This window comes from Bubalus kerabau, chromosome 8, assembly GCF_029407905.1.
Source record: "Bubalus kerabau isolate K-KA32 ecotype Philippines breed swamp buffalo chromosome 8, PCC_UOA_SB_1v2, whole genome shotgun sequence".
Lineage (NCBI taxonomy): Eukaryota > Metazoa > Chordata > Mammalia > Artiodactyla > Bovidae > Bubalus > Bubalus kerabau.
In genome coordinates, this window is record NC_073631.1 from 39,280,581 (window position 1) to 39,303,292 (window position 22,712).

General features: G+C 36.5%; 1 protein-coding gene across 8 annotated transcripts in view; it reads left to right on the forward strand.

Moving 5' to 3' along the window:
- SEMA3A (semaphorin 3A) overlaps positions 1–22,712 on the forward strand; it is a 560,896-nt gene that overhangs the window by 303,288 nt on the left and 234,896 nt on the right. For all 8 annotated transcript variants that reach the window (XM_055590101.1, XM_055590100.1, XM_055590098.1 and 5 more), the window contains one exon: positions 721–913. In XM_055590101.1, the coding sequence (XP_055446076.1) occupies positions 802–913 (112 nt within the window). In that variant the 5' untranslated portion in view covers positions 721–801. The remainder of the gene's footprint in view (positions 1–720; positions 914–22,712) is intronic.

Below are 22,712 nucleotides of genomic sequence, written 5' to 3' on the forward strand. Positions count from 1 at the left end.
AAGTTCAAGCAGAATTATATAATGAGCGTGAGTTGTAAATTATGTAGGTAGCAGAATTCAGATTGTTTTCTCAAAATTGCACCTAAAAATGGCTATAAAACAACGCTTGCCTTGGGGAAGTAAATTTATAGCTACATGCCTTTCACAGGCACGCCGGAGGGTTCTGCTCCCGGCTCTAATCTCTACGAGATGTTTTTTGCATGTGTTGTGTGACACGAGGGAAGGGGAGTGGGTTGAGCTTGCCTGTTCTCCCATTGTCAGCCAGTCTAGTGAGTGTTGGGAAAACCTGTCTGTGGGATCTTGTGTCATCTCTCCCTACATGTGTACAGGAAAAGTCCGCGCTGCTCACGGTTCCTCTCTCTCTCTCTCTCTCTCTTTCTCTCTCTCTCTCTGTTTCCCTTTCATTCTGCTTCCCCGGAGCCGGAGCCGAATGAAGCAGGGAACAGGATTAGAGTCCGCCAGCTATCAGAAGAACCTAGATAAAAGGAACTGCTTCTTAAGCACCACTGCAGCAGCCCTTGTTTTTTTTTTTTTTTCCACACAACAGTTGTGCCTCATTATCCGGTGCCTGGCTCGATTTTTTTTTTTTTTTTTTTTTGGAGGGTTTGAAGTTTCTGTGCTTCAGTGACTGTTACAGAAGAAGAGGTGTTAGTGTTGCCTGGAGGTCTTGATTGTCTGCATTTATGAATGAAACTGACCTAAATCACCTGTTACCTCCAGTTTCCAGATTGTTTGAACTTCTCTGGCCGCACAATACAGGACGGGAGACTGAAGCAGCATAGGACCCACAGCGTCTGCAGCATGGGCTGGTTCGCTAGGATTGTCTGTCTTTTCTGGGGAGTATTACTTACAGCAAGAGCAAACTATCAAAATGGGAAAAACAATGTGCCAAGACTGAAATTATCCTACAAAGGTAAGTTTTTCTTTTCCTTTTATTTGGCTAGCTTTCTAATGCCCCGCTGCCCCCTGCCTTTTTATTCCTTGAACTCCCTCCCAACCTAAACCTTAAAACCTTGAGTTTAACCTGAGAAACCTTTGTGATTGTGTGGGTCTTTTGGAGATGATTGAAACACTTTTTTTTTCTTTATAAAATCATGCCTTCTGTTGGATATATGACAATTTAAATGCAAACAAAGAGCATTTAATCACATTTGCAGAAAAGAGCTGAATGCCTGGTAAATACAGATCCGTATATGTGATCATATATCCTGTTAATTTTTCTCACTCTACTTAAAATATTTTTTAAAACCACTGTTGCAACAATGGTCTCTTTGTAGATGTGAATGCCTCACATATAATAATTGTTACGATAAATTATATTTTCTTAGTTTTAGACAGTAAATGGTTAATTGTTGTCATGAATATTCAGTTTGTTCAAATCTGACAATCAGATGCTTAACATAAGCAGTAGATCATGGTTTGCCAAGAGAATATAAACTGGAAAGAACAGACTAGTTTTTCTACAGTGTTATGATTGTACAAAAGACTGTGTATTTGGCTAATTGGTGTAAAGCTAAAACCTTTGAAATATAATGTTATTTGACTCATGTACTTGAGTGAGAACTGAAGAGATACTACTTTCTAGTCGTACAGCTAGTTGTGTGAACTTCTTTTCAAAACAAAGTCTAAATTTAAGAGGGGGAATAAAAAGCCTTATCACATGGTTGGTCTGGTTACAGTTTAATGTATATGCTTGTTTTTTAATGAGGATTTTAAAGAAAATATTTGTTCTACAGTTGTTTAGATTTTATAGACAGATGTGTAAAATCATGCTAATGTAAATTCTAACATGATGTATATAAATTTAATGGAAGAAAATATTTATATAGTGAGATATTATTAAAATGGAATTGAAGATTAAACTGTTTTAACTCAAGTAGTTTTACTCCCTAAGGTGTTGCTTTCTTATGATTCTCAAATTTCTACAATTGGGGGTGGGGCAGTGAGAAGCTTCAATTATATTCTGTTTTTAGCCTGTAATATGAAAGAAAATTATTGAACCTCTCTGTAGAGATGCCTGTCTGCTGTACATTACCTGATGCCAGAAAACATATTCTTTAATTTTCACATGATGGGAAACATCTCTTTCTGAATACTCTAGGGTGAATGAGGACCACAAATAAGAAAGACAGATGTAATTTTCACACTTTTGGATTAGAAAATTAAACACCTATTAATGTGTTTATTTAGATTTATTACATAAATAAAACACATTGAATTGGGAGACTATATTTTGGTATAATTTTTTGGTTGTTAAAATGAGAATGAATTTTAAACATTAGCAAGCAAAATTGCAATTGTATTTATATAAGATTTTTAAAAATAATCAAATAGTAAGCATTAAATATTTAATTAAATCCCAGGTATATCTTTATATAGTAGCTGTCTTTAAATTATTTACCTAGTATATGATATTATGATATCTCTGTTTTTGTCAGTTTTTGCTTTCTATTTTTATCCTCTGAGAGTAGTCCATCCAGTAATTCTTAGGTTGATGGTCTAGTTTCTCCAAGTTTATATTTCTTATGAGTGAGTTTTACATACAAGTTTAGTTCCTGAAAATGTAAATAAGTATATGCTATAATTTTGGAATAAGTTTTAGACATAACATGCCTTTTTAAAATCTACTGTACTTTAAGATACTTGTCTAAGTGCTAAATAAATTATAAAATTGAGAATTATGTTTATTTATTTTGTAATAATTTTATTTCCATGTTAATGGATTACTCTCCATTAATAGAAGAGGCACCAGTTTTTCCACATATTAGAAGATAGCATTTCATTAGAATAGTCTTTTGTTATACACAAATGCTTTAAACTTGTCTAAATGAAGTGAGCTGTATATATTGACAAGATGTGTACATTTGACACTGTGTTTATGAGCTCTTCTTAGTAATGGTATCCATTAGACTTATTCTGCTTTCCTTTAAACCAAAAGCTGCCTTACAACTACATAACAATCTATTGATGTACCTAGAGCTTGACAATTTGGTAAAACAAGCTGTGAAATGAACAGCAAAAAGAGTAAAAGGGATTGCCCAAGCAATTTTCTTCTATCATTTTATTGATACATCATTACCTTTTTTCTCTGTATGTAGACTTGTTTTGCCAAAACAACTGTCTGGTAACCAATTGTCAGTACTTTGTTACTAAACTATAATAGAGATTTTTTTTTTAGCTCCTTCTTTTTCCTCCTTAATTAGATGTCAAACATGGTTAAAACATTCACTGCTTTGCCCTTAAAAATATTCTAGCATGATTCATGAAGAGTTAAATCCCTGCCAACTCTAATTTCCCATGGTCACTTGTTTTCAAAGATCCACCATTAAGTTAACTCTCTCACTGCTCAGGTTGCCAAGACAAAAAGTTTCAGGCAATCACTGTGCTTACTTTCTACTTGTCATCTTGTCTGATAGGAGATAAAAGAGATTTGATATGTTAAGTGAGAGAGAAAAAGAAGTAAAAAACAAGAAGTCAGACTTTGTAGTAGATGTATACACATATCTAATAAGGTACCTCTTTATTTTCTAGGGAAAAGTAATAGAATAGATGTTTTCAGGACCATGTGGAGAAGTGATAATATTAGAAAAATGGGGTATGCTCACTTTTCCTCTGAACCAATCTGATTTAGAATCCTTGTGGGGGAAGCAAATGTGAGAACTCTATAAATCTCAGCAGTCACATACAAATTATCCTCAAGAAACACTCGGTCAGAGATAGTTTTCCCTTCCTTAAATTCCTAGAACATAGCTAAATGTTAAAATTCTTATTTTACAATCAATGTATAACTGTTTATTTCCCCTACAAAACTACTGACATTTCACTTTTCTCATGAAATACCAGAATATCATAAACTTTTCCTTTTGGAGTGTGTGGTACAATGAAGACTTCAGAAAAACCTATGGAAATCATACACAAAGAAATTAGGTTTGGGGTTTTAAACAAATGACAAATGTTCCATCACTCAATGCAATGAGCTTTTCCAGGACATTGTGCTTGAGTTTTAGTAGAAATCAAAGACATATGCCAGTCTGAATATGATAGTGATCATGTGACTCCAAAGATTAAATCAGTTCCTTTAACTTTATCTTCAATAGAAGACTTAATAAATAGTACTTAAATAAATAGTAGATTTTTCAGAGGCTTTCTTCTCATATTTTGTAAAAGTTTCTTTTCACAGTCAAATTGTATAATTATTGTAAGAAAGGGGTTATTAGATAAGTCAAAATTCTCAAACATATATTTCAGATATATGATGATGTTAAACTAAACATTATGACTCAGAATTTGCAAAGCATTTTTTATTTGCCATTATTCAATACATTGTGACCACTTCAAAATTTAGTTAGTATGAATAATGATTTACTAATTAAACTTGTTGACTTTTCAGAGATTTTGATTACTACTAACAAAGCACAAACATATATGCACATATACATATATGCATATATATGTATATGTGAATAGATAAATATATATTCAGGGCAAAATTTATATTAATATTTTAGTGTTAATAAAAGCAATCTTGGTAAGTTGTAATAAAATGCTTTATAAATAAAATTTATATTGGTTTAAAAGACAGTCACACATTAAATTAAATGTATATGTATTTTAGTGGGCATAAACTTCTTGAGTCTCAGGAAAACCTTTCAGAAGGATCTCAAGTATTCAAATAATAGTATAAGATGGAATTTGCCTTGTATTGGAAATCTCCTCAGAGATAAAATGGAATGTGTCTATGAAAAGTAAGGGTAATATATAAATATTTTCACAGAGCAAAGATGTTATAAATTCTTTGCAATACCTTTTCTCCAATAGTCACTGCATATTTGGCATCAGGTCTCTTTTTTGCTGATTCTCATTTAGCATGGTCTTTTCTTCCCAAATTCTATTATCTGTACAAATCATCTTTTGATTCTGACATCTTCAATTTAAGCACATGGAAAAGTTGAACTTTTTATTTATCTACTCAACAAGTATATCCATGCAGAATGATAAAAAATCAAAATAACATGCTCAGTCTCACATCTTGTGATTCAGTGTTGATCAGGTCATATGAGAGCTAGTGAAAGTCTCAAGTTGAGGCTTCCCTGTTTATAGCACCAACCAGATTCAGTGTAACTTTAGCAAGTAAGAAAATGACCGAGACCACAAATCCATCCCATGTAAGACTAACCCACCAACTTCTGATGATGAGAGGCAGTCTTTAATAACTTAAGGAAACCTGAATACTGAAGAGATGAATTCTCCAATTCTAACTTTTTTAGGTTGTTGTTTCTTTTTATATAAACTATATTTCCTAAACTCAATTATTGTCAGTGATATGAAGTACCTAAATATTTAGGTAACTAGATAGAAGTATAGCTATAACTATAACTGATTTTTCTCTTATTTTTAATTAACATACATCAGTCACACATGATTTAAAAATATGTTGTGATTTTCAGTCAATTATATTTAAATTCTATATTTAAGAATGAATGCTACTGAAAGATTTGTCAGGAATAAATTTAATTTGAATCAATTCATACAATTGCATATGTTCCCAGTAACAAAATAAAAGTTAAACTGTTGGTTACAGAGCATAATCCATTTATGTTTAGTGTGAGTATATAATTGTATTTCAGATGTGATCTTTGATAACATAAAGTTATCAAAAATTTAAAGTCAGCTGTAAAAAATTTTGTGGCTTAATTTCTTATCCTGATTATTCTCATTTAAACTTCAGCTACACACCTATGTATCACAGTTCCCAAAATCATAATATCATACACACCTTTACATCTTTTTGATGAGTTGTAAAATCTATTTTCAGGCTATTTTAAATGAAATTTATATTTGAGCATGTTCCAGTCTTCCAGTAATGAAGTAAAATTTTAATTAATATTTATCTAGCAATGTTCATTTATAAAGTCATGATATTATATCATAGAGACATATATTAATTGATGAAGACATTGTACTTCATCATTAAAAAAAAAAAAACTATGATAAAATGATCCGTTAATGCAAAGATGTAAGTAAAATCTCCAAAATATATGACATATCTAAGTTCATGCAATGAAAGCTTATTTTAAAAAGGCCAGCAGTTGTAAACGTAAATTAGAATCAGTGAGTCTTGGGATGAATTTTACCCATCAACACTTCTAAGGTGCTGTTTAAAGGAATTACCATGCTTTGCAGTTCTATGCTTCTGCTAATAGGTGGCACTAGCAATTTGTGACAGTTCTTTCATTTAGTTTGGAGAATGGGAAGGCTGCTAAGACAAGTACACACAGAGCATGTGGGGAGGCCAAACTTGGAAAAGCTGGAGTGAGAGTCAAGCATGCACAAAGTAGAAGCATTAGTTAAAATAGGATTTGCTACAGAGTTTGATGTGCTGTTTGCATTTGTTGGTACATGAGTGAGTGAGTAACTGAAAGCCACTCAGTTGTGTCCGACTCTTTGTGACCCCATGGACTATACAGTCCATGGAATTCTCCAGGCCAGAATACTGGAGTGGGTAGCCTTTCCCTTCTCCAGGAGATCTTCCCAACCCAGGGATCAAACCCAGGTCTCCCACATTGCAGGCAGATTCTTTACCAGCTGAGCCATTCTAACCCTCAAAAAGTAAATTTTTATAACCAGTAAATAAATAAATAAATAATGTAATTTAACTTAAATGAGAATTTACATGTGAAATTGATCTGTAAAGTGTAAACAATCATGAGTTAAGTAGTGGTATGAGCAATCAGAATAATGAAAGGACAGTGTCCTGTGGATATACATAATATATGTGTGTGTGTGTGTGTGTATGTGTGTATACATATATATATAATTATTTTAAGCCGGAATTATAAAATGGGCTTAACAGGAATGAGCCTGCCTGCCTGTGGCCCACTATTGCCTTCATTTACAATTGGAGAGTAGCTAGTTGAGAAAGTAAAATAATGTTTAGAAAATTATAATCAGTGTATTTTAAAAGAATGACTCCTCTAGATTTGTAGGTTGTTTTAAATTGTTATCATAATTAAACATACCAAAGAATCAATAAATTCTCTCTGACCCAAATAAGTCTAAATGTCTCCAGTTACTATCTCTTCTATTGCCAAGACATAAACATCAGTATAAATAGAGAAATTGCCCACTATTTCCAAACAGTAACAAAGCTGGACTCTGTCAAACCAAGGATAAGAGGATATACAATTTATACTTGAATTAGGGAATGAAGATAAGCAAAAATAAAATTCTGTTGATACATATGAAGAATGAATTGGTCTTAGTATTTAATACAAGCTTAGAGTAAAACTGAAAGGAACCACAAATTTAGGGAGTTTTGTCATCCCCTGAATGAGTCATTAAACCTACATTTCCAGGTTTCCTTTGCTTGAAGAGATATGGCATGACAAACAATGTTGACCAAACCTTTACAGTAACTTGTCGCCGCAATCATAAACATGTCTTTGGATAAAATATAACATCACCCCCTTGAGTCTTCATCAGCAAGCTAAATGAAGCTTAGTTCTATTGACTATGTCCAATGAGTTCTTTAGTCTGTAAAACTACTTATGTGGATCATCTTTGTTGTGTCAGTTTGAGAATTTCTCACAGGCAGATTGTTTATCATTATAGTCTCAAACACTGGCACAGTCATTCATTGAATTAACTTGTTCTTCATCATGTGTACCTTGTTTCTAAACACAAAATATACCTGTTTATAAATGAGTACAAAAAATTTTAATAAATCAATTCATTATAAGTGAATTATAATTGTAACATGGTAGAGAAAGTAAATTCAGTGCCAGATACTAGAATAGGATATCAGAGGAGGCATTCAAATGTGCACAAAGAGCAGCTGCTGCTGTTGCTGCTGCTGTTGCTGCTGCTGCTGCTGCTGCTGCTGCTGCTGCTAAGTCGCTTCAGTCGTGTCCGACTCTGTGCGACCCCATAGACAGCAGCCCACCAGGCTCCACTGTCCCTGGGATTCTCCAGGCAAGAACACTGGAGTGGGTTGCCATTTCCTTCTCCAATGGATGAAAGTGAAAAGTGAAAGTGAAGTCACTCAGTCGTGTCCGACTCTTTGCAACCCCATGGACTGCAGCCCACCAGGTTCCTCTGTCCACAGGGTTTTCCAGGTAAGAATACTGGAGTGGGTTGCCACTGTCTTCTCCAACAAAGAACAGTGGTATCTCCATAAACAACATCTCCCCTGAGCCAAGCATCAGGAAGACCGCTGGAGAAGTGCATGGGAACCTCCTCCAGTATTCTTGCCTGGAGAATCCTATAGACAGAGGAGCCTGGCAGTCTACAGTCAATAGGGTCGTAGAGTCAGACACAACCAAAGCGACTGAGCACAATGAGCCAAGCATATTTCAGCAATGAATCAGAAAGTGTCTAGGGCAATCTTTGTTTTCCTGCAAGTAGGAGATAGATAGTATTTAATAATACATGCATCTTTGACCATTCTAGGAGGAAAATTATTTCATTTCTTTCAACAAATACCTCTTTTTCCTTATTATTGTTTCTCAGTATACACAGCCAGTAAACAAAGTGAGTGAGGTGATTCTAAAACCAAAAGTGGTCAAAGATAAAATGTCTCATTATCACTCTCACTGTGACTGAGTCTGAAACTTTGTGTAGAACAAACCAGTCCTACCAAACAAAGTTGAAAATATAATCATTTAAAAGTTTAAATTGACTATATTTCACCATCCATACTTTTGGGGCAATCCTGGCTTTGCTCTTGACAGTTTGCTAAGATTAGTGTTGCAGAGTCTTCCTTATAAGTTTCTTCTTATCCTTGATTTCACTCAACCAGAGCTGCAGTTACTCATTGCCCCTTGCTTTTCATCTCCAACTCAGCCTCTGGCTTTGTGTTCTGTAGCCTGAGACCACTGCCGACTTCCACCCCCAGCCCTTGCTCCCAAGCCCCTCCTGCCCACAAGAGTAGACATGAAAGGAAAGAGCCACAGGAGTCTTTGTTGAAGTGTGAATGTACAAAATATATGTTGAGTCAATTGTTTAAGATCCCAATCTTATATAATTGACAGCATGAGAGAGAATAGTAGGCTACTTTCCTTAGTCAACAGTTAGAACTGGACATGGAACAACAGACTGGTTCCAAATAGGAAAAGGAGTACGTCAAGGCTGTATATTGCCACCCTGCTTATTTAACTTATATGCAGAGTACATCATGAGAAACGCTGGGCTGGAAGAAGCACAAACTGGAACCAAGATTGCCGGGAGAAATATCAATAACCTCAGATATGCAGATGACACCACCCTTATGGCAGAAAGTGAAGAGGAACTGAAGAGCCTCTTGATGAAAGTGAAAGAGGAGAGTGAAAAAGTTGGCTTAAAGCTCAACATTCAGAAAACTAAGATCATGGCATCTGGTCCCATCACTTCATGGCAGATAGATAGGGAAACAGTGGAAAGTGTCAGACTATTTTTTTGGGCTCCAAAATCACTGCAGATGGTGATTCCAGCCATGAAATTAAAAAACGCTTACTCCTTGCAAGGAAAGTTATGACCAACCTAGACAGCCTATTGAAAAGCAGAGATATTATTTTGCCAACAAAGGTCCGTCTAGTCAAGGCTATGGTTTTTCCAGTGGTCATGTATGGATGCGAGAGTTGAACTGTGAAGAAAGCTGAGCGCCGAAGAATTGATGCTTTTGAACTGTGGTGTTGGAGAAGACTCTTGAGAGTCCCTTGGACTGCAAGGAGATCCAACCAGTCCATCCTAAAGGAGATCAGTCCTGGGTGTTCATTGGAAGGATTGATGCTGAAGCTGAAACTCCAATACTTTGGCCACCTGATGCGAAGATTTGACTCATTGGAAAAGACCCTGATGCTGGGAGGGATTGGGGGCAGGAGGAGAAGGGGACGACAGAGGATGAGATGGCTGGATGGCATCACTGATTCGATGGACATGAGTTTGAGTGAACTCCGGGAGTTGGTGATGGACAGGGAGGCCTGGCATGCCGTGATTCATGGTGTTGCAAAGAGTCGGACACGACTGAGCAACTGAACTGAACTGAACTTCCTTAGTCCACTTGAACGTCTATAATGAGACCTAGAGTATACAATAATGTACAGTGCTTGACTTTACAGTCTTAAAAATATATGTTAGTCTTGTGACAAGGTAGACATATCAATAGGAAAGGAAATAATACGACTACTCAGAGTGCTGTTACATACAATCATAATAATTCATGTTTAAAAATGATTGAGTCCTAGTCCAGATCCTTCAGGACTATATTTGGGGAAAGCCAAAACAAAGTTCTTTATGCCTGACATAAAATCAAAACTTTACAAGCACTTACAAGTCTTCATAATATGTGCACAAATTTAAATTTCTATCTTCAAATTTGAAATGTCAAGAGAATGAACTCGGCTCTGTTGTAATCATCCTTTAAGAATCAGTTTAAATGAATGTAAGTTTTCATGGCAACCCACTCCAATACTCTTGCCTGGAAAAGCCCATGGACAGAGGAGCCTGGTGGGCTGCAGTCCATGGGGTCCCGAAGAGTCGGACATGATTGAGCGACTTCACTTTCAGTTTTCACTTTCATGCATTGGAGAAGGAAATGGCAACCCACTCCAGTGTTCTTGCCTGGAGAATCCCAGGGATGGGGGAGCCTGGTGGGCTGCCGTCTATGGGGTCACACAGAGTCAGACACGACTGAAGCAACTTAGCAACAGCAGCAGGTTTTCATTAACGGTGAAAACTTCGATTATTTACCAAAATGTTATTATAAATAATAAGCATTTCTTACTTGTATTTTATATGTAAGACAAACACAGAAAACCATGTGAGGCATGGAACAGATTTCTTCATAAATAACTAGATTCTTGGATTAAAGTGAGTATAATGGGACTTCAGAGAAAGGTGGTATCACACCTAGCTAAAAGCTTCAGGGAGTTTTGTAAAATAAGGCATAAGGAAGGTGGACCTTAAAAATCAAGAAGTTTGTGAGAATACAGAGGTAAAGAAAAGTGATAATTACCACTATCTAAAAGTATTTGGGGGTGTTGTTTTTTAGGAAAGCAATATATTTTATATAGTATGTAATAATACAGTTTTATACATATTAATTCAAATGTTATATGGAAACAAGTTTGTCCTTTAACAAGGGGAACTTAAAGCTGCAGCATGTCAAGCCAGGAATGTCAAGGAGTTAACAGGTGTTTGCCAATGTTTGACTGAAAATGATAGCAAGACGGACAAGTACACATCCTTGAAAGACTTTTCCATGGTGGTCACAGTGGTAATTTGGGCCCATCCATCTCTCCTTTGAGATTTATCTATAAAGTATATGAGATAAACTTGTTTTTAGCCAGTGGGGGAAAAAATTGTGTTGAAAACACAGTATAGAAAACACCATGACTATAGTTTCTTGAAATTATAAAATATACTGGGTTAGAATGCAGGTTTCTTCTTGTTCTCCTAGTTAATTCCTATTTTTTTTTTTCTGTTTTGCTCTATTATTTGTATAATCAATCCACCAACAAGTTTTGAAAAGAGCATGGGTGCTAAGTCACTTCAGTCACATTTTTGCTCAGTTGTTAAGTTGTGTCCAGCTCTTTGAGACCCTATGGACTATAGCCTGCCAGGCTCCTCTGTCCGTGGGATTCTCCAGGCAAGAGTACTGAAGTGAATACCGTGCCCTCCTCCAGGGGATCTTCCTAACGTAGGGATCGAACCCATATCTTTTGTCTCCTGTACTGACAGGAAGATTATTTACCACTAGTGCCACCTGGGAAGCCCTTGAAAAGAGCAATTGCTATCCTATAAATCATATTTGTTTTTAATATCAAGACATCCATATCATCTATATGATGAACCTCAGCTATTAAATTGTTCCCTTTATTGTGTATTCCTGTTATGTGCCATATAACTTTAAATCTCAAGTCATATACTGCATACATTTTAATTTGCTTAGTCCTTTTATTGTTCAGGATATATCTCTGACTCATTTAAGAAAAAAACAGTTTCAAAACAAAACAGGCTAGTAAAATCTTGGCACCATTCATAATATATTAGAAAAAAGTTGTAGATTCGTGGTGTTTTGCAACAGAAAATGCAGAAAGTGTTATTATGGAATTTTGGTCATAATAGAATAATCCCTTGTACTTGCAGAATTATGTATTGATGAAGTGCTATACAAATCACTGCGTTTATATACAGTCATATGTATGTGTATCCATAACAAATACAAGAAAAGTTAAACCAAATGATTATTTTTCTTTTTTTTTTAATTTTATTTTATTTTTAAACTTTACATAATTGTATTAGTTTTGCCAAATATCAAAATGAATCCGCCACAGGAATACATGTGTTCCCCATCCTGAACCCCCCTCCCTCCTCCCTCCCCATACCATCGCTCTGGGTCGTCCCAGCGCACCAGCCCCAAGCATCCAGTATCGTGCATCGAACCTGGACTGGCAACTCGTTTCATACATGATATTTTACATGTTTCAATGCCATTCTCCCAAATCTTCCCACCCTCTCCCTCTCCCACAGAGTCCATAAGACTGTTCTATACATCAGTGTCTTTTTTGCTGTCTCGTACACAGGGTTATTGTTACCATCTTTCTAAATTCCATATATATGCGTTAGTATACTGTATTGGTGTTTTTCTTTCTGGATTTTTCTAAATAATGGTTTAGAAATTCTCAACATCATGGTTGAGAATTATGAAAAATGAAATGCCAATCACTAGAACACAGATTGAGACAAAAGGCATGGGAGACCCTCTCCCTTTGCTCAGTGTCTGGTCTTGAGTGGTTCAGAATTGGCCATGATCTTCTTTTTTTTCTTTAAGTTTTTATTTTATATCAGAGTAGAGTTGATTAACAATGTTGTGATAGTTCCAGGTGGACACCAAAGTGAGTCAGTTATATGTATGCTATGCTAAGTCACTTCAGTCATGTCCGACTCTGTGTGACCCCATAGACGGTAGCCTACCAGGCTCCCCCGTCCCTGGGATTCTCCAGGCAAGAACACTGGAGTGGGTTGCCATTTCCTTCTCCAATGCATGAAAGTGAAAAGTGAAAGTGAAGTCGCCTAGTCGTGTCTGACTCTTAGCAACCCCATGGACTGCAGCCTACCAGGCCCCTCCGTCCGTGGGATTTTCCAGGCAAGAGTACTGGAGTGGGGTGCCATTGCCTTCTCTGAGTTATATGTATACCTGTATCTATTCTTCTTCAAATTTCTTTTCCCCTTAGGTTGTTAAATAACATTGAACAGAGTTCTCTGTGCTGTACAGTAGGTCCTTGTTGGTTATTCATTTTAAATACAACAGTGTATACATGCCAGTCCCAAACTCCCTCACTCTCTCTTCCCTCCACCTGGCCATGATCTTCTGTCCTTTAATAGTTGACCTTACCTGAGCGTCTTCTGCTGTGCAATGCTGCTGTTCTCTATTCTCTCTTAAGCACTAGTACATTGGGAAGTCGCCAAGGTGCCCCTTTCAATAGTCCTTCCATTGAGGCTTCTCAGCATCTTGGCTCCAGGTCATGTAGTGTCTGTGCTGTAAAAGCAGGCACACAGTGTTTTCATTCTCAGTTCTTTCTACCTCCAGAGTTCAGTGTGAGCAGAACACACATCCTGCTAGTAAAATAGTCTTTCATCTTTCCAGATCTGAAATCATCTTTTAAACTGATTCTGGCCACCTCACTCTACCCTTTTTCTCTGAAAAGTACAAAGTCTTCAGAACTTTTTTATCCTATCTAAGTAAATGTCCTATATCATTTTGCAAACAAAATCTGTTAATTTTCCCCTAGGAGTATAGAGAAAGTTTTTAAGCCTTAAAAATTAAAAACCTTTATATCACTCTTGGGAAGAGGGTAGGAACTTTTCATTTTAGCAGGCTAATCTACAGAAAATAAATGACAATTTCTTAATTAACTAATCTTGTCACTTTAATATTTCACTCCTGTACACATTGCTGTTGGTCAGTTGTTAAGTCGTGTCCAATTCTCTGTGACCCCATGGGCTATAGCCTGCCAGGCTCCTCTGTGCATTCGATTTCTCAGGCAAGAATAGTGGAATGGGTGGCCCTTTCCTTCTCCAGGGGATTTTCCTAACGCAGGGATCAAACCCACATCTCCTGCAATAGCAGGCAGCTTTACCACTGAGCCACCTGGGAAGCCCTCTCCTCAACAGACACATACGCCTGAATCTAGACATTGTGCTTAAACAGAGAGTGTGGATCTCATATATTTTAGTCAAAATGTCTCAACTTTCCATCAATAAAATATGCTAATTTAAGGACAAATTAATTTTCTTGACCCTTGAGCTGCAGAAGTGTCTTCCAAGTGATGACTGGGAGGGGAAGCCCAGCAGAAAGCTGTCAACTGGAGAAAAGGAGCCAGTGTTACACAGGGAGCTCTTCCCAAGGCTGCCCAAGCACCTGCCTGGGAAAATTACTTTCCCAGATGCTGTGAGTTCAGGGAACCAGTTGCTGAGCCAGCTTGGGGCTTTTGCATGTACCCCTTCCACATAGCAAATGCCATAGAATATCTGCACTAGGACTTCTCACAGGGAACTCCAACTCAACTGGTTTGTTCAAAACTGTACTCACTGTCCTCCCTGCAGAGTTACTTGTTCTCAGTTTCAGGGAATGTTGTCATTTTGTCCTAGTTATCTGTACCATTATCATCTTTGCTTTTCCCTTGCTGATTCTCCTCATATCTACCAGCTTCAGTGTTTTACGGAGTCTCCCTCTTTAGTTCATCCCTCCAGTCTTTCCTATTCTCTCCTGCAGGTTAGGTCAGGCTCTTATTACTTGCCCTATTTTGGCAACTGCTTCTGCTGCTGCTAAGTCGCTTCAGTCGTGTCCGACTCATCTCTTCTTTCTTTCGTTACTGAATACAATTATTTCTGAAATTCAAATCTAATTATCCCATTCCATTTTTAAAAGTTCCTTCTGATTAAAGCCCGTACTTCCTAGTTTGACCTACAAGAATGATTAACCTAAAGTAGTCTGGGTCATAGAGGGAGCTATTTGGAGTTCCTGCAATGATTCACACATGAAGAAATAAATTCATGCTATAATAATAATCATGATAATGAAAATGAAAAAGAAAGGCTGGAGATGGGATACACTGAACACATAGAAAAATTGGGTTTGGTGATTGGTTGTGTGTAGGAGAATCTGGATAATCTGAGAACTGCTGCTGCTGCTGCTAAGTTGCTTCAGTCGTGTCCGACTCTGTGAGATCCCATAGACGGCAGCCTACCAGGCTCCCCCATCCCTGGGATTCTCCAGGCAAGAATACTGGAGTGGGTTGCCATTTCCTTCTCCAATGCAGGAAAGTGAAAAGTGAAAGTGAAGTCGCTCAGTTGTGTCTGACTCTTTGCGACCCCATGGACTGCAGCCCACCAGGCTCCTTGGTCCATGGGATTTTCCAGGCAAGAGTACTGGAGTGGGGTGCCATTGCATTCTCCGAATCTGAGAACAGTACATTTTAAATTCCAGCAGCTAGCAATGTGGTACAACAATTGATAGTATCTGGAAAGTGAAACTGTCTTCACCTTGCAGCCCAATAATGCCCCAGTATACTACTCCCCCCTCCACGTCACACCTGTGACCTTTCTGGTGGACATCGTCCCACCCTCTAAACTGTTTACTGACCCTGCCCTCTCAAACAAACATCACCTTTGTCAAGGCTTTTGAAGAGGCAGAGAAGTAGGAAACACAATATGGCCCCTGTCCTGAAGAAACTTCACTTTCAGAAGGGGAAAGGACACAGACTTCCAGCTTTGTAGGATCTCACCTGCTGTCTATCCATCTTATACTGCCAGTCAAGTACAGAGTCTTGTACATGACTGCTCCCACTAAATACTCCTGGAATGAGGTGGTTGAAGGAATACGTGAGGAGGTGGCTGGTGATCATTCCAGGTGAGAGAGCCAAGGAGCAGAGGTGAGATCACACAAACAGTGGATTTGAGAACAAAATGTAGCCTAGTTTAAGTTAAAGGGCTGTAAAATTGAGTAGTAAAATACTTGATTGGAAGAAAAAGCATTTAAGGCTGAAGATTCAGTCCAAATACTAATAAATAGTAGGGAATTTTGAAACAAGAGTTTGCAGAATTTAAACTTTAGATTTGTATAACAAGTGATAAAATTATTTAGAGTTTATAAATGAATGGCATGTGCAAGGCATCACTTTAGCTTTCCTGAAACCTGAGAGTTGGTCTTCAGTTCATAATTATGGAGTCATCATCTGAGAAGTGGAAATAAGATTCTATAATGTGACTATAGCTCAGATTGGGCTTCACAGCCTTGCTTTCCTGATGAAGACTTCATATGTGGGGATGTAGCTCAACTTATCTACATAGAGCAATATAGTTTCACATGTTCAGTATAAATGCAAGTTTTATGTAAGAAAAATTCAGATATTTATGATTGCATGTAAAATTTTAAATTACATTAAAAATATTCTATGTTACATACTAATTCCTTCGAACTTTCTTAGGTTTTTGGCAAAGTGTACATCTAGAACTTCTGACAATGAATGGTGCATGCGTTTTACTCTGTCATGATGTCACTATTTAGGCAAAGCAAGATATCAAAGGTGATTTTTTTTTATTCCAGATCACTATATTATATGAGTTTATTATTCTTTTGATCACTTTTTCTCTTTTCTCCTGGGCTGGCAAGCAGAGGTTCACCATCTTTGCATTTGATTCTAACTAGATAAAATTAGAAGCTGTGCTGTAACAGAGCAAGTGCTCCTGAGACTCAAATCCCCCATTAGGCTCTCACACACTGACCTGGAGCCATGGGGTCTGCTTACTTGCACTCCTTGTTCCCCATGGTCAAGAGAGTCTCAGCCTTCTTTTTCTTCGTGAGGCACCTATTCAGAACAGAATTAAGGTCCCCTTTGCTCACTCTAACAGAACAGATGTTCTCTTTCTACTATTCAACCCTATAATCCAGACAGCTTCTTGAGAAAGATTTCTAGCATAATAACAAATGAGACTCAGTGACTCAAACAGTTTCTTTCTGGTGCATGTGAAATCTCTTTGCAAGACAGAGTCAATGTCCCTTGTGCCCATTGTTTCATCAAAAATGAGATTAATACTTATCTGATTGGCTTTGTTCTTTAGCTGTCAAATGATAAAACTGTCTACTCTATGACAGTACCTCTGTTCACATCTATATGAACATTGCACACTAATTCTGAAAGAATCTGTTTAGTCTGTTCTAAGCAGATGCCATATAAGGGAATGAAATGAATGATGGTATAGCAATTTTCTTCTGTATTACAGATCTCAGTCTATAATATTGAAATGTACCATAAGTAACATATACTAAGGGTCATAGTCTCCTGAATGGATTCTACATTGTACATATTACATCATCTTTTTCTTACAATTTAGTTTTCTTTATAGAGCTAATATTTTTTGCATTTTCATATTTCCTAAAGAATAAAATTTTACGTCCTTGGAATATACAAAATGACAGCACATACTCAATTAAAAATTCCATACATTTGATCATATATGTTGTCATTATTTAGTATTACTGAATAGCAAGTCATGTATGTTTAAAGAGTTCAGGCAACTATTTGTTGGCCTTTTGAAAATTAACAGTCTTTTCAGATTTAGCTGCTAGAATAAAAATTTTACCAGTACAAGAAGAATCAGAGCATAGCAAAGAAAGTAGTGAATTGACTCTGGCATTTTCTAGATGAGGACTCTGGCATGCTTTTTAGCCTCAGCTTGCTCTTTTCTAGCTTGGAGAGAATAGCTGCTTTACAGTAGCTGTTACTGGTATATTGACAATATATGTATAAGGTATTCAGTCAGTGCTAGGTACATAGAAGATATTCATGAACAACTAATTCCTTGAGGCAGATTAATAATTGCATAGGTTCTAGATTACAGTGTTTTGCTCATTCAGACTAGGTATACATGCATGTATTCTCTAGCTATTATACAGTTTGTGAGCAAAATTTGTGTATGATAATGACACAAAGAAAATCATAATTGTATTTGTAATATGCATCTTTCAAAGACATGTAGCATTAACGGTGTGAATTTTGAAAAACGTGAAGTTTCGCAATGTCAACTGGCTGGTCAGTGTAGGGGAAGGTTGTGTGAAAAGCTACTGTTGCAAGTAAACAATTGTAAAAATAAATTGTAAAAAGTGATGTTTAACGTTAGGCCTTTCAGTCTTACATAGGTGACGCTAAATATATTGGTGTTGATCTATCGCCTGTCACGGTTTTAAAAGTGGACTCTCTCTGAAGTTATACATAACACTAATGATGGGGATGAAGGTAGACCTGATTTTTAGATCTTCTGGCTCTGAGTACTTAGTGAGCCATGCTGAGCAAGGAAGCACCTGTTTCTAAAGTAAGGAGTTGTCTGCATCTCACAGACTATAAGTTCCAATTTCTGTTTTCAACATGAACCAACGTGAACCAACATGAACCAATATTAAATCATTCATTTAATATTCAGTAAAATAACCAGGAAATGACTAGTTTTATTAGCTCTTGTACTTACAGCATATCCTCTCAAATGGCGTAATGCTTGTCTTGAATATTATTTTGTTATGACTTAGACCATGAAGACACAACATCTTTCATGACAACTTAAAAAGTATTGAATCCACATAGGAATTAACACAATATTTCCATTTAATATGTCCCTGAGTCTGAATGAAGCATTGTAGATATAAAGTCTTTTGGACCAATTCTGTGAACCACCTGTGATGGCAAATAACCCATTTATTTGGAAAGAGGATATGCAGTCACTCAAGAAAATAAACTTGCAGTCTGAAGCTAGTAAACAGAATGAAGAACATGTTGAGAGTAACTTAAAGGGGCTTTTGTCTAACAGAAGACACTGGGAAGCCAGACTGGGAAATATAGACGTTATTAGAAGGGGAGGTGACACTAACCGCAGTTGGCTTTTAAAGGATTTTTCTGGAAGGCAGAATTCCTTTGGAAAACATTTTATGTCCCAACATGAATAAATTTCTGAGTTACTCTAGACAAAGATGAATTTTATTTCTTTGTGGCTTTAGCCATATTACAATGCTCATAAACTATTTTACCTCATGCCAGACATGTGGAAGCAATCAGTATATGTAAATGATATGTGAAGGTGAGGTACAGTTTTAGCTTAAAAACTTAGACTGTCTGTGGTCATAAATTATAATCACATCACAAGGAGCTACTTACCTTTTAATGGTAACTTAAATGTAAAAATAATCAGTGATAAATTCTTTAAACTGCTTGTGTTTTCTTAGTTAAGTACAATAAATGTAAAATACAGTGCTACTTTGTGCTGTTACATTATTTTTAGGACACAACATTTAAAGGCAAATATTTTTTACCTTAAGTAATTGTTAAAATGTAAGTAGCTGTAATTAGACATAATTACGTCTATCCCTGAAAAACTACTTTTTGCTAAGGGTTACATTTAGATTAACTGCAGTTGTCCTTTATTAATATCAATCCCCCCTTTTTCTGTTAACATGATATCAATTTGTTTTTTGCCTATAATATATTTTATATACATATTCATATGCTTCATAACATTTCATAAATTTTGAACATATAAACCTGAATCAAATCTTGTTGCAAAGGAAATAGATATCATTAAAATAAATGTTTCCCTTTCTTTGAATTCAAAACAATGAAACTCTTAGTTTCAGTATGATGGTACTGTGCCTCTTTAAAAATATTTTTACCATCTGCTCTATATAAAGCTGGATATTAAAATAACAGGAATTCAAAGTAGTGTTACTAGACACACATATACAATGAGCAGAGGGAAATAAAATAAAGTAAAATAAAATAAATCAAAGATCAGTATTAAACATTATCATTTTTTCAATGAAAAAAACCACAAGATCATATTTTATTAGACTGAAATCAGGTCGATATGCTCCTAATTTACTCATAATAAAGCAAACAAAACTCATCCTAACATAGTTCTTGAGTGAACCAAGAAACAGTCATTATACAAAGTATTTAAATATAATTCACTGATGTAAGCAAGAAACAGTCTCCAAACCTTGGCTTTATATGTCATCCTTCATTCAGCAGGCATGCATGTTCTGAGCCAGGTTCTCTGACAAACTAAGAAAGAGATAAAAGACACACTTCCATGCAAAAGGATCCTACCCTTCTGTATCAACACAGATTACTTAGAGTTTACTATATCATTGAGCTAATTAAAAAAAAATGTGGAAATTTTACAAAACAGAATCAATTCCACAGAGTACATGGCAAATGCCAGTTGCTAGTTGAAGTTTATTTCCTAGTGGAATAGTAATATGAGGAGAGGAGGAATGACTAGGAATGGAGAAGCATTGACTAAGATGCTGGATGTGAAAATTCTAAAAAAAAAAAGACAAATTCCTTAACTCAGATGCATGTGCACATGTGCTGTTGTTGTTGCAGTTTGGTCTAGGGTTTTTACTGTAACTCTGATTACTCAGTACATATTTCCATGTTATTATGCTCTTGTTTCTTTAAATAGTATTCTTTTTCTCATCTAAAGAATGTTCTTTCAAAACAAACTCATTTCAGATGATCAAGAATTTGTAAGTATGCACCAATCACTATAATGACTACTATGTAAAGAAAAACATAGAAAGTTAACCCTGATTCTCAAGAACCTGACAATATAGTGCTCACTAGTATACCAAGCAATGATCAGGCAATTGGTCCATCATTTAAATATAAGTCAAATGCTATGAAGTTTAGGGGGGACAGTGGTTTCTTGATTATCTATGGTATACTATTGAGTAGGGTTTCCCAGGTGACACAGTGGTAAAGAATCCGCCTGCCAATGCAGGAGATACAAGAGATGCAGGTTCGATCCATGGGTTGGAAAGATTCCCTAGAGTAGGAAATGGCAATCTCCTCCAGTATTCTTCCCTGGAAAATTCCATGGACTTCAGGCTACAGTCCATGGGGGTCACAAAGAGTTGGACACACACACACACACACACACACACACTTGCTATTGAGCATGGAGAAAATATTATTCCACAGGGAGTTAAAATTAAGCTATACTTGTAAGGATGAAGAAAAATTTTGTAAGAAAGAATGAGGAAGGCCTTTCTGTTAGAAGTGCAATTTGGAGATATAAGGCATTAATGTGTATAGTTTATCTAAGAAGCCACAAAATAAATTCAAAATTAATTTAATCTTTATGGAAAGGAGTATTGGGTCGTGAGGCAATGAGGGATAATCCTGAATTTCTGATTATGTAAGTTATCAATGATGCTATATAACCTTTGATCATTTATCGAATAAGTATTAATATGGTATGCAATGAATCACACTCTGGGACATGCACAAAGATGACATGCGTTCTGCCTACGGAGTCTCATTTCGTGGAGAAGGTAGGCAAGTTGGTCAAAACACACATTATGAGGCAGATATGCAAAAAGTAATATATCCCAGCAAAGAACTGTGAGAATTCAAAAATTTAAGGTATCAAAGAGGCAAAGGATCTGGAAAGTCCTCATGTGAAAACAAGCATTTGAGGTGGACCTCAAAGAACCTTTAATAGAAAACATTCTAAGCAATGGACGTCAATAAATAATGAATAGGAGAGAAAGTGTCCGGGGTAGGTCATGATCTGTATATTATTTTAGTTTGCTTAAGCATATATTTTGGGCTTCCCTGGTGGCTCAGTGGTAAAGAATCCGCCTGCACTCAGGAGCTGCGGGAGATGAAGTTTCAATCCCTGGGTCAAGAATTTACCCTGGAAGAGGAAATGGCAACCCACTGCAGTATTCTTGTCTGGGAAATTCCTTGGGTTGAGGAGCCTTGGGTTGAGGTGGGCTACAGTCCATAGGGTCACAAAGAGTTGGACACAACTGAGAATACACCCTAAGTATAATTTTAAAAAATCATATGAGGTATGTTCAGGTTGTTGTTGCTCAGTCACTCAGTCATATCCGACTCTTTGTGACTCCATGGACTGCAGCAAGCCAGGCTTCCCTGTCCTTCACCATCTCCCAGAGCTTGCTCAGACTCATATCCATTGAATAGGTGATGCCATCCAACCATCTCATCCTCTGTCATCCCCTTCTCCTCCTGTCTTCAATCTTTCCCAGCATCAAGGTCTTTTCTAATCTTTTCTAGGTTCCAGGTACTAATTGAGTAATCATAGGCCACTAACTTGATTTTTCTGATCATACAACACATGACACAAAAGAATTATTCAGGAACTGTTTCATCTTTTATCCTTCAATTTCCAATGGAAATGTTTAAATATCCAGTATTTTTAATTCATATGTTAGTACATTATAGGTGCATAGCACCAAGCCCAGAACCATAATCTAGTTAGATTTGGTAGAACACAGTAGTTAAGAATGTGGTATTAGTAATGAGGAAATTGGGGCTAACATCTGATACATGAACACTAGCAAAGTGATTGGCATGGTAAGTGCCCAGTGGTTTTGCATTTTAATAGAAAATATAGGAATGGCTCACCAAAGGAGTTATCAGGTCAAGTGATAAAAGTATATAAAAAATAAATGTGATGGAGAACAGAGGAGACATTCCTTATAAAGTGAGATAAGGACTGAGGAGTCAAGGAAAGGTATAAATAAGATAAGTCAGGAGTGGAGATAGTGCTGTGAGCAATTAGGTAAAACATAAGTTGTATTTGGGGAAAGAAAGGCAATTTGTTTGACTTTTCCCTCTTTTGTATTAAACATTGGTTTAAATAAGCTGTTTGAATCA